The sequence below is a fragment of the Schistocerca nitens genome, chromosome 3 (genome assembly GCF_023898315.1).
Source record: "Schistocerca nitens isolate TAMUIC-IGC-003100 chromosome 3, iqSchNite1.1, whole genome shotgun sequence".
NCBI classification, from domain to species: Eukaryota; Metazoa; Arthropoda; class Insecta; order Orthoptera; family Acrididae; genus Schistocerca; species Schistocerca nitens.
Window position 1 is genome coordinate 497,551,314 of NC_064616.1, and position 13,125 is coordinate 497,564,438.

At 48.7% G+C, this 13,125-nt stretch overlaps 1 protein-coding gene across 1 annotated transcript in view; it reads right to left on the reverse strand.

Moving 5' to 3' along the window:
* Positions 1–406: 406 nt before the first annotated feature.
* LOC126248425 (antifreeze protein Maxi-like) overlaps positions 407–13,125 on the reverse strand; it is a 96,149-nt gene continuing 83,430 nt past the window's right edge. Inside the window, exon 5 of the mRNA XM_049949393.1 lies at positions 407–661. Within this exon, the coding sequence (XP_049805350.1) occupies positions 569–661 (93 nt within the window). The 3' untranslated portion in view covers positions 407–568. The remainder of the gene's footprint in view (positions 662–13,125) is intronic.

Below are 13,125 nucleotides of genomic sequence, written 5' to 3' on the forward strand. Positions count from 1 at the left end.
TTTATCGCTGAGTTGGAAGCAGGTTGTCTTTTCTCTTTTTTTTTTTAATTATTACACTGATGCATGGACTGTAGAAGAAATCGTTGCAATCGCCAAGAGACCTGCTGGGACTTACGTTATCTTATCTGGTTGCTTGGTAGGCGGGGTGAGCGTGTTGCTGCCAGTTCATACGTGCGTCTTAACTCAAAAAGTAGCTGGGTCGCACCGTGGACACATCGCACATGCTCATAGAACAGCGTTTCATAGAGAACGAATAACAAGTGAATGGTGGTGGGGGTTACAGCATTGTTGTTACATGGTGCCCGCCCCGCCCCCTCCCCCCCCCCCCCTCGCTCATTGTCACACGGTCCCCAGCCACCAGATAAGGCAATGCAAGTCTCAGCTGGTCGTTTATAATGACTAAAAATAAGGGGTAATAGTACTTTATTTCTCAGTAATTAATGATTGTTAATACAAGACACTACTTCTTACTAATTTATGATATATTATAAAATGCTTATATTCATGAATAATTTGTATTAGTAAAACACGTAAGTTATATGATATTCAGCTGGGAATGAGAATAAACTCAAATGGCTTCCTCAGTTCCCGATTTAGCGTCTCCCATGCACTCAAAGGGCAATTCGAAGGCGTAATTTGAATCGTCCACGATCACGTACATCTGAAACAGTGCAATAAATTTTCAACTAGACAAAAAGGCAAATAAAGGCGAAGTTTGCTTCTCTAAGTGCCTTCTATTGAGAAAACTCAATATTTTTTTATAGTCTGTTATTTCAGTCATATACACTCCTGGAAATGGAAAAAAGAACACATTGACACCGGTGTGTCAGACCCACCATACTTGCTCCGGACACTGCGAGAGGGCTGTACAAGCAATGATCACACGCACGGCACAGCGGACACACCAGGAACCGCGGTGTTGGCCGTCGAATGGCGCTAGCTGCGCAGCATTTGTGCACCGCCGCCGTCAGTGTCAGCCAGTTTGCCGTGGCATACGGAGCTCCATCGCAGTCTTTAACACTGGTAGCATGCCGCGACAGCGTGGACGTGAACCGTGTGTGCAGTTGACGGACTTTGAGCGAGGGCGTATAGTGGGCATGCGGGAGGCCGGGTGGACGTACCGCCGAATTGCTCAACACGTGGGGCGTGAGGTCTCCACAGTACATCGATGTTGTCGCCAGTGGTCGGCGGAAGGTGCACGTGCCCGTCGACCTGGGACCGGACCGCAGCGACGCACGGATGCACGCCAAGACCGTAGGATCCTACGCAGTGCCGTAGGGGACCGCACCGCCACTTCCCAGCAAATTAGGGACACTGTTGCTCCTGGGGTATCGGCGAGGACCATTCGCAACCGTCTCCATGAAGCTGGGCTACGGTCCCGCACACCGTTAGGCCGTCTTCCGCTCACGCCCCAACATCGTGCAGCCCGCCTCCAGTGGTGTCGCGACAGGCGTGAATGGAGGGACGAATGGAGACGTGTCGTCTTCAGCGATGAGAGTCGCTTGTGCCTTGGTGCCAATGATGGTCGTATGCGTGTTTGGCGCCGTGCAGGTGAGCGCCACAATCAGGACTGCATACGACCGAGGCACACAGGGCCAACACCCGGCATCATGGTGTGGGGAGCGATGTCCTACACTGGCCGTACACCACTGGTGATCGTCGAGGGGACACTGAATAGTGCACGGTACATCCAAACCGTCATCGAACCCATCGTTCTACCATTCCTAGACCGGCAAGGGAACTTGCTGTTCCAACAGGACAATGCACGTCCGCATGTATCCCGTGCCACCCAACGTGCTCTAGAAGGTGTAAGTCAACTACCCTGGCCAGCAAGATCTCCGGATCTGTCCCCCATTGAGCATGTTTGGGACTGGATGAAGCGTCGTCTCACGCGGTCTGCACGTCCAGCACGAACGCTGGTCCAACTGAGGCGCCAGGTGGAAATGGCATGGCAAGCCGTTCCACAGGACTACATCCAGCATCTCTACGATCGTCTCCATGGGAGAATAGCAGCCTGCATTGCTGCGAAAGGTGGATATACACTGTACTAGTGCCGACATTGTGCATGCTCTGTTGCCTGTGTCTATGTGCCTGTGGTTCTGTCAGTGTGATCATGTGATGTATCTGACCCCAGGAATGTGTCAATAAAGTTTCCCCTTCGTGGGACAATGAATTCACGGTGTTCTTATTTCAATTTCCAGGAGTGTATGTTACAGTCATAACCTGTTTTTAGTTAGAACGTGTTCTTACTAGTTAAAACTAGTTTTTACTGAGCCACTTCGTCAAAACGCGTTTTGCCTAGTTAAAACAAGTTTTAACTGACTTTCGCTTTTGACCAGTAGTAAATTCTAGTTGTAACTAAGGCTATCAGTATCAACTAGTTTCAACTAGTAAGAACACGTTCTAGCTAAACTAGACAGAACTAGTTTTCACTAAATGTATTTACGGGTAAATATTAAAATTAAGAGCAACTACGTGTTGATTGAAATAAAAAAAAATTATTTTTTTTTTATTTTGCAATGTGATATTTATTGGAATATTCGCAAGAAGTTCAAGTTATAGGCATCTGGGCTTTTCGTGACGTAGTTGCTGCTAACCCGACGTAGCAGCAGGTCAGAGCGCGGCCGCTATTTCTGTGTTGATCCCTCCCGCGGTTGGCTGCTCCCTGCGGCGCTCTCATTTGGCTCCTCTCGGGACGGATATCCGGACATCCACACCATACCACTTGCCCTTCCAAACAGCTTGTACACTGGAAACAGTTTCAGGAATCACCATGTTCTCTAAGCTGAGTGCACGAAACGTATTCGCAATTGTGAATGTGGACAATCATGAGCTGTATGATGGGATTATGACAATGAATATTTGTGTTGGACCTGGACTCGAACCCAGATGTTACGCTTATCGTGGGCGGTCGCCTTATCCTTAGGCTATCCGAGCACCATTCACGGCAGACACAGACTTCCATATGTCATCAACCACGTGTCTACAACCTGTACTCGTACACCCATTGTGTATATTCCCATACACGCAAGACATTTTACTTGGAAGTCGCTTCCCCGACGTCGGCGGATATATTCGACACTGCAGTACCCGTTTCGTTCGGAACTTTGATGCATATCCAAAAGGGACACTGATCGTAATTAGGAATAACAGAGGCATTGCAATATCTTATTTATCCACCGACACCGGGCAAGCGACTTTCAAGTAAAACGTCTCGCCTGTATGGGAATACATATAATGGATGTACGAGTACAGGTTGTAGATGCGTGGTTGATGACATATGGAAGTTTGGGTCTAGTTGTGAGTCGAGATCGGATAGCCTAATGATAAGTCGGCCTTTGGCTGTGGAGCGGTGCGGACCACCCAGCCGCTCCGTGTCGTGTTTCCGGGCTAGTATCGAGTGTCATGACTACGTTCCTGACATCCGAGGGCTCTTTCATATCGGAAAGCCACGATCAAGCTGCAGTTTTACGCAACGTACTCCAGCCCCAAGGGCCACGAAGTTCAGAGATTTTTCGAGACGTGATACACATTGGTCCGTAAGAGCGGCTGGGCATTCACTCGTCTATCGTCTCCAACACTGTATATCTCAAATTCACTGACGATGACGCCTCTGACAGATCTCTCAGCCACTCGACGGAAGTTTACCGATTCTGCCACTCTGACGGAAACGTGGGTGTAGTACCACTTGAACGTTTTGGACTGGAATACAAAATGTGTGCGTGATTGAGCTACCAGTTGAAGTTCCAGCGGATTTAGTCACTCTTGCTCTTCGACCCTATGGCATAATCCTCGACCATACGGCCGAAGAATGGAAGACCTTCGAAACTTACCCTGTCCTTAACGGGCGCTGCCATGTAGCGTCAGATCTCACGATCGCTGGTTGCCGGGCGATAATTATTTACGGCGGTCAACCGAGGATCTGCTACGACTGTAGACAGGTAAGCCATGTACGTACGGAATAGTTGCAACGCCGTTTCGTGCATACGCCCTCTGACGATCGTATTCGACCGACGATAGTGACCTCTACCCCTATTACCTATGCTGCGGCGGCGAGACAGTAGACGCCAGCTGTCTATGATAACCGTTTTATGGTGGTACAAGCCTAGGAGGGCCCTACAACAGTTCCTGATAAGCCCCCGGCGCCTTCTCGCACAGATGCCCCCGTCGCCGATTCCGGCCACCGTGCTCTGAAATTCTAGTACATTTCTCGAATTTTTATATGACAGGTTTCAAAGTCAAAGTGCCACTCGACGGTGTAAGATTTCCCGAAAATTGCTTGTCGATATGCGTAACCGTTGACGAAAAATACGGATGTTACGCCTTACATGACTCACCCCGTATACTTCGGATTACTTCCGCAGCTACACTGATGGGAAAACTGCAACAACAAGTCGCAGTTGTGCGACATAAACGAAAGTTGTTATGTGCGTTTCTACATCTGAAACATGATGTCTATACAAATTTCGCACCACTAACGTAAGAGTGGCGCTAGTAGCGCCAGTATGATTCAAATCAGGTTTCTTTTAAATAAACGCTGTAGTGGTCGAAAGCGCTAGTTATCTTTAAGATTGGACGTCATGAGTTGATTTCAGACAATAATGCCTTTAAGGCGCAAAGACGCCATTATCAACACCTCACTGAGTTTGAACGCGGTCGTGTAATAGGGCTGCGAGATTCTGGGTGTTCCTTCTGCGATACTGCAGAAAGACTTGGTAGGAATTACCCACTGTACAGGATTGCTGGCAGCGGTTGTCTCGAGACTGTATGGTCGCAAGAAGACCGGGCTCCAGACGGCCATGTGACACTATCGAGAGGGAAAACCATCGCGTTCGGCCTATGGCTTTGATACGTACTACGACATCTGCAGCCGCAGTATGAGCAACAGCTGAACCACAGTGACACAAAGAGCTGTCATGAATCGGTTACTTCAAGGACAGCTCCGAACCAGACGCCCTGTAGCGTGCATTCCACCGACCACAAACGACCGCCATTTACGACTTCAGTGGTGTCAAGCGAGGGCTCATTGAAGGGCGGGGTGGAAATTTGTTGTGTTTTATGATGAAAGCTGGTTCTTTCTCGGTGCCAGTGATAGCCGTGTGTTGGTTAGGAGGAGACCACTTGAGGGCCTGCAACCAGTCTGCCTCCATGCTAGATGCACTGGACCTACACCTAGACTTATGGTCTGGGGTACGATTTCGTATGACGGCAGCAGCACTCTCGTGGTTATCCCGCGCACCCTGACTGGAAATTTGTTCATCAGTCTGGTGATTCGAGCTGTTGTGCTGCCATTCGTGAACAGCGTGCCAGGGGATGTTTTCCAACAGCATAACGCTCATCCACATACCACTGTTGTAACCGAACATGCTCAACTGGGAGTCGACATGTTGGCTTCGGCTGCTCGATCACCAAATCTATCTCCAATCGAGCACATATTCGATATCATTGGAAGACAACTCCAGTGTCATCCAGAACCAGAATTAACCGTCCCTGTATAGAGCGGTCAAGTGCAACCACAAATACACATCCAGCACCTGTACGAAACAACGCACGCACGTTTGCATACTTGCATTCAACATTCTGACGGTTACACCCTTTATTAACTTACCAGCATTTCGCATTTGAAATGTCTTGTGTCACGCTCACAGTAACGTTTCATTACTATACATTAACTATTTTTTGGTATTGAAATTTCTTCCGTCAGTGTGTTTACGAGTCTTATGGTGACGTCGCACAATAATATTTCATAAATTACAGGTCTTTATATCCTGCCTGGGAGCACAGGCAGATGTAGACCCCAGTCGACGTGGTTCCAGGACTATAATTTCTCTCTAAATTTTTGCCCGATATGCCCGATATGGTTTATGTATAGCCAGTTACACCAGTCCTGCCAATATTCGAAGCATACTCATTATTACTGTACAGTTAAGTTTCCTTAGGAATAATTTTTTTAAATACTGCAGTGTTTTAGCCGTTGAGCGTGTGTCTTAGGAGTTCTTGGGATCAGTCGAAATTTCGTTAATACCAATGACAATACTCTGAGTTCCCTGCAGTTAATATGCGAGACTTACTGTAATCTCGCGTATTATAATAATATTGCAGGGTTTATTTTGTTTAAACATAGTAATTATGCTTCATTCCACTGGGGGTGTTGCCTGGCTGTAAGTTTTAGGAGAATGATTGTTGGGAGGGAAAGTGGAGGATAGCAGGCTTGTTACTGATTGGTCTAGAGAGAAAGGGGAGGGAGAAGGAGTGCCTGGCGATAAAACTGTTCTCAACGTTTGTCTGTAAAGGCGTCGGCGCGTTACAATAGCTTTGCTGTTGCAAGACGTCTCCTGCCTGAATGACAGTGCCATTTGTGCCAGCAACTTGGTCACTCACGTCGGAGGTGATTACAGATACATACTGTTTAAGTAATGCTAATTTTGCCTGTGGAGACGGTCTGGTGTAGTGTTAGGCAGAATGTGGATCCCCCCTGTTCACAACCTGGTTGCTATGGCCGCACGATCAGTTCCACACCCTACCGTCATTATCAAGTGATTACACGGGAGGAGTTGCTCGTAATCTAGGCGTGTAATTGTAGCAGTCTCCGATATTTCCACCGATCTGTTCGATTCCGCTTGTCGTTATTACAGTGGGCGGGAGATCCGTCGGCCGGATCTGATACACCAGCAGTCATCCAACCGGCACGGAGGGCGGACTTAACGGAGAACACTTCTCCCTCCGATGTATGTTGAAGTTCGCAGCAAATTCCTTCTTTGTCTCCCATGCTTGTGGTGTGTCTTCATTTTAGACTGTCTTCTCGTTGTCCTTTGGGCAGTTCTTCGACGCTACCTATACAGCGAGCAGATGCGGCCGTCGTGTGGTGACGCTGCGCGGCAATTTTCGGCACAGCGTCCAGCACGTTCGTAGAATGTGCGGACTGTCACTCTGAAACGGTCGCGAAGTCGAGGAACTTCTACCATGTCATTAGTGAAGTTCGGACTGCGCAAGGGGTAGAGTTTGCTGAGTCTGGTCCTGGCGGTTTTCTTCGCCACTTGAATGTGTGTTCGCCATGTAAGTCGGCGGTCGATGGTGAAGCCGAGAGAGTGTGCCGTAGGACGCCAAGGGACGGGACTTCCACCGACGAGATTCGGTGGCAGGCTTGCAGGGATGATTCATTGTCTGTGTAGAGCGCGAGCTGCACGCGATCGATCTTTGGTGCGTCTGAGGTGTACAATTAGTACAGAAGTGGCCCCAGAACAGAGCCTTGTGGCAATCCTGTACTGATTCGCGAAAGGTAGACAACCAATTTGCAGCTCTCAAGTGGAATGTCCGACCTTCGGGTAGGAACTGACGTGGTGTACATGTGACGCCGAAATCCCAAGTTCAGAAAGTTTGAACAAAAGGCCACTGTGCCACACGCTGTCGAAGGCGATCGACACGTCGAGGAACACAGCGCCAAGTACTGCCGCTGCTCCAGGGCGACGAGGGCTCGTTCTACAAGGCGGAGGAATTGGTGAACTGCCGAATGACCCTTGCGGAAACCGATATGGACCTCAGGGAACAGGACATCGATGTCGACGAGGTGCTGCAGCCGATGGAGGTAAACTCTCTCAAACACCTTAGAGCTTCCAGCAAAAGACAGAGTGGCCGGTAATTCTGCGCGTGGGGCAGAACGTTCTCCGTCTTAGGTAGCGCAACGATTTCTGTGTGCTTCCAAGCCTGTGAGAAGCCGAAGGTCAGAAGGATTTCACTAAAGATGGTAGCGACTTCAGTAGCGGCCGCTGGTGGCATCTTCTTGAGAAAGGCATTTGAGACTTTATGATGACCAGCAGCAGTCTTGGGGTTAAGGGGAGAAGCGACCTCATCGACAGGCGTGTCGACGATGGCGTCTTCGTCATGTCGAGCAACGGAGTAGCAGGGAAGTCTATCAGTTACCAGGTTCTCATATGCTACGTCTGCCGACTCTTCAATTGAGTTGAAGCTATATTCAAGGACGGCCGCTAAGGCATCCGCCTTCGCGTCCGGTTCGTAGACAGTCTCATTGTTAGCTACGAGCAGTGGAACACGTTGCGTGCAGCGAAAAAAAATGCTTCGCCGTCCGCCAGTCCGAGCCGTCTTCAAGGCAGAGAATGGCAACCTTATCACTCCAGTACTCGCTGTGGTGATTTTCAATAGCGACCTTGATCTCGCGACGCATACGGTTAAGAAGACGACAGGTGGCTGTGTTTCTGGTCATTTGGTGTTCCCTGTACATCCAATTTTTCTCCGTTATTGCCACTAGAATGACCGATGGCAGCTAGCTGGAATGATCTGGTGCAGTGTACGGTGCAGGCGTTGTTGCTGCACGGGCAACAGCAAGTGTGACGTCCGGAAAGTGTTGAATCGCTGCGTCCACGCTGACGTCCTTAGGGCGGAGCGGTAGCAAGTGAGTCTACCAGGGTGTCTTCGATGCGATCCCAGTTGATACCGGCGAGTAAGATGCCCCTCCTGCGTTGCTGCAGGGCGTCCAAATCGACATCGAACACCACAGGAACGAGAGCGGACGAAATTGCGTTCCGTGTAGGTTCGGTTTTCTGGTGTGGGATTCCCTTGACGACGGCAAAGTCGATAATGTCCAGCTGACTACGGCCAGGGAAGACAGTCGGATCGTACGGCTCCACCACAATCGTCCCGTGTCGTTCAACAAGCCTGAGAAGGCGGCGACCGGTGGAGTTGGTGAACCTGGAGTGACAGGTGTAGAGTTTGTAGTTGTGGTCTCCAGCAACAGAGGCCTTGCCTCTCAGGGAGAGCAGGGCTTCGGTGTCCTCAGGTTACGGAGTACGGAACGGAGATCTGTATACTGCGATTAACGTGATTTTGTCCACGAAGGTATGGGCGATCACACCGGTGGTTTCCAGTGAAACCAGCGGTGGGAGTTCAATCGGATAGCGAAGTATGCCATTAGGGACGTGGACTGCGGTTCCTCCGACCACCATCGGTCGATACGTGCGGAAACAGGAAATGTTCACTGTTCGGACGTCAACGCCAGGTTTCAAGTGTGGTTCGCTGAGTAAGCAAACGTCGACACCTTCACTAGGGAGAAATTGGCGGAATTCGCCAGTTTGACTTAGTATGCCAGTGACATTCCAAGCGACTGTCGTCAGTCCTCTAACATAGCCTATTATGCGTCTGTAGGTGATTATTATTGGTGGCGGCCGGACCGGCCATCGCCGCTGCAGCGGTGAGTTGCTGCTACAGGATTTCAGTTACGTCGCGTTGGACACGGGAGCCGTGAGCTATGCAGTGAGAGTGATGAGGTCAGCATTCGAAGCAGCAGACGCGGCCCCGGCGCTGGATCTGAGGGCAGCAGCTGCCTCGTTGTGAGAGTCCACAGGGGGCTGATCGACGAGGGAAGGTGTCTGCTGCCTGCCAGCAAAGAGTCGAACTCCGTGACAGTGAGGTGAGGAGCGCGTTTGAGACGGCTGTGAGGCAGGGGCAGGATGATGTCGACCCGCAGACGGCTGTTGCGCAGGACCGGCAGTCGCAGGTGGTGAAATGACCTCCGACGCAGCCGGAGCTGTATCTTCAGATGCTGATGGCGAGGGAATATTCCTCTCGGAGGCTGCCACAGCGAAAATAACATCAGGTTGTGTCGTTACTGGCTTCTTCTGGCGTAGCGAAGGAGACAGGCTACGTTGACGAGCGATAGCGTGCTTCCACACGTCGCAGCGGCGGCAGCTGGCAACGTGATTGCCCTCACACGCCACGTGAATGCCCCCACGGAATACGCATTTTTGTTGCTCGGTCGGAGGACGAGTGCAAGCGCGTCCAACATGGTTGCCGGTGCATTTCACACAGCTGCCCGGCATGGAGCACTGTCGTGCAACGTGATTTATAAATTGACAACGAAAACATTGCACTTGGCCCATCTTGGAACTGAAATATTCAGTCCGCACGGTAACATCAGCAATGCACTTTAGTTGGCAAAATTTCCTGCTTTCAACTCTGTCGAAACAAATAACCAGGAAGAGTGGCATGTCTTCTCGCGATTTCTGCGACTTCATCTTCACCACCGTAGGAACCCGGAAATCCAGGTCGACGAGCTCTTGATGGAGCTGATCTGCTTCCATGTTGAAAGGAAGCTTGCAGATCGCGATCCTTAGGACGTTGTCGGTGGAGGAAGTGTGTGTGTAGAACGGTGTGCCCTTGTCAGATGCCTCCTACGGACTCGGCGTTAATCTTCGGCCTTACGGAGTGTTGAGCCACCTTCACGTTGTATACGGCTGTTGTCCAGCTTCTCAGGAGATGCTGCAGTATCTTGTATGTCGATCAATATTGGAGAACGATCGGTGGGGTAGAAGGGTACTTGTTCGGCGCTGGAGTGCGAGGTAGGTCTTACGGTTCTTCAGTGAGCACGTCGAACGTGTTGTGAAGTCTGGTGGCATTGACGTAGTGAACTGCATTCTTCTGGTAGCAGTCAGCATCAGGTGCAACATTTAGTTTAGCCCTTTTCCCTTCAGGCGACCCTCGAACGGCGGAGTTCGTAACAGGCACTCTACCCTTGTTACTCTCACATTTTCCCCCAGTCTGAGTCGCGGAGGTACTCTCATCTTCAGATTCAGGGAGCGGAACAGACAGCACGGTCTTCACAATGTTCACCGCCGTGTCCATCGTGTCCGTTGAAATAGCGTGGTTCGGGTAGGTGGGACCGCCGATGGCTCATTCGCAGCAGGGCGGCGATCTTCCATACCGTCCACATCACTAATACGCGCGCGCATATCTTCTCGCGTCTGCCCATCTCAGCAACTACATCCAACTGGCTGGAGATGTTTACACCTTTTATAATGGAACTTTCCCAGTCATTTCCGGGTAGTGTGTCTGTGATCGTACCCCAAGCAACGGTGTTCACGGCTGTACATCACGTGTTTGATCTCGAGAGGTGGAGGTGGTCCATCCTGTAGGTGGCATACCTTTCCACTGGTGAGCTCTCTAAGTGCGTATTTTGTAATGCCATGCAACACACATACAATATCTTTGGAAGCATGATTTTACAATTACGTCAGACAATCTACTAATGTAGTGGTTGTTTGGCAGGATGTTTATCTACTTCTTTTACATACAGTACCTGTGGTTAGAAATCGGTAGTGCTTATCGAATATGCTACTACATGATGTAAATTCATTATTTCTACCCCATTTCTAGCCCACACACTATGACGTCACCCACAACCACACCAGCACCTACTAGCAATGGAGTAATTGCTTTGCAATGATAAATAAAGCGAGGCCCATGCTGCGTTGTGATTGGATGAGAGCATCATGACGTCGACACGACGTGACGTTGACGCGACGTCGATGTTGACGTGCCGTTGAGGCATGTAGGTGTGGACGGTGTGCTTCAACCTCATTGGTCCACCTTGGAGAGAAGATTGCGTGATAACTCGCTACCTCCATTATCGTTACTTGCCACTATTTTGTAGGAAGAGTGGTATGGTTCCATACAGGATCTGTATTTATACATTGCGTGAGGACTGGAAGCTATTTTGGACGCCAACGGTTTTCCTAGACTTATTAGGCATGGTAATGTGTTGTAGTTCTGGTGTCTAAGTATTTTTATTTAACTCCTAAATCTCAACACGTCTTTCTTGACGGAACGAAATCGACAAATGTGGAAGTAGTACAAAGTACAAAGGTATTCAAATATTCTGCAATAAAATCAGAATGTTTACCTATAAATAAGCTTAACCCATTGAACAGGAAACGTCTCTTAGGGAACTTATAAATACAGGTAAGAAAATTCAGAGGAAGATAGGTCTAAGGAAGACCAGCAAAAAAAAAAAAAAAAAAAAAAAAAAAAAAAAAAGAAACTCAGACCATTCTTCAAATGGGGCCTTCTGTGGTGCACGTCAAAGAATGTCACTGAAGAGAGTGGTTAAGAGAATCCCGGAATATATCGAAAGCAGGAAAACTGGTTTACTGGATGGAAGAGTATGGAAGAAATTTACTGCTGACCACTATATTTGCATACCAGCAATGAAATAAAGAGATTAAAAGATCAAGGTGCTCGAAAATATCGTGAACTATCTGGTAGTAGGAACACAAGGAATCCTACTCAGGAAAATGAAGTAGTATTGGGATGGACGTAAGAAAAAACACAAGAGAAAATTGATGCCTAACGCTCTCTTACTGATTTATAACAGACCAGTCGCGCTGTAACGCATATGTTTCTTCGCAGGCCAAGAGGCAATGAAGAGGATGAAAAGTTTTGAGAATTACGCTTAAATGAAACTCAGTATGCGGATGATACGGTTGTGAGATGCGACCAACTGAGGCGGCTGGACGATGCGTCCTGAACAAACAAGCACACAGTACAATCTAACGCTGCTACCTTGCTCCCTACCTCTCTTTGTCCTGGTCACATGATTAGGACGATTTTTGCCGGCAAATGGTAATATATGGCATTCTCCACATGCAGGCTCAGTTTCAGCTTCAGACGTCGTGTAATACAGAAGTAGAAACAAGCGGTAGTGCTAGAACGACGTTAATGTAGATTATATCGCGTGCACCTCCACTTGCTGCTGCGCACCATAACCCACCAATTTAATGAACCTCTACCAGTCAGAGATCCAAAATGAACAGACTCAGTGCTCAAGAAAACTTCAGGAAAGTCCTATGGGGTGCGGACAGTTTTTAATTTTTCAAACACTCACAAGATAGGAAATCTAGATGAAACAGTTCGCGTTACAGAACTAATACAGTAGTAGGATATTCAAAATTAACATCTCTTAAGACTTAAAAAAATCGCATTTGCATGGGAAAATGTCAGAGGGTAGTAAAGGCAATGATTCATAGTGTTGAGGACGGATTGGGACCACGTACTCAGCTAAAAAACGCTACGTGAAACAACAGTACAGGAAGAGGGGTACATTGTTTCGATTATCCAACTACATTATTAAACAACTGTACATACGCCAAGTGCTATCGAGCGTCACATCTCATTAATTCAGATGAATTAAAGGAGAGGGTGTGTCGAATGCTTATGGAAATTTAGGGACTTTTCTGTGCTTTGTACGTTGGACCCTTACGTCAGGGTATTCAGTTTCATTTTACACTAAAACCTGGGTTTTGATTAATCGATTCCCAGCAGACGAACTACGGGAAG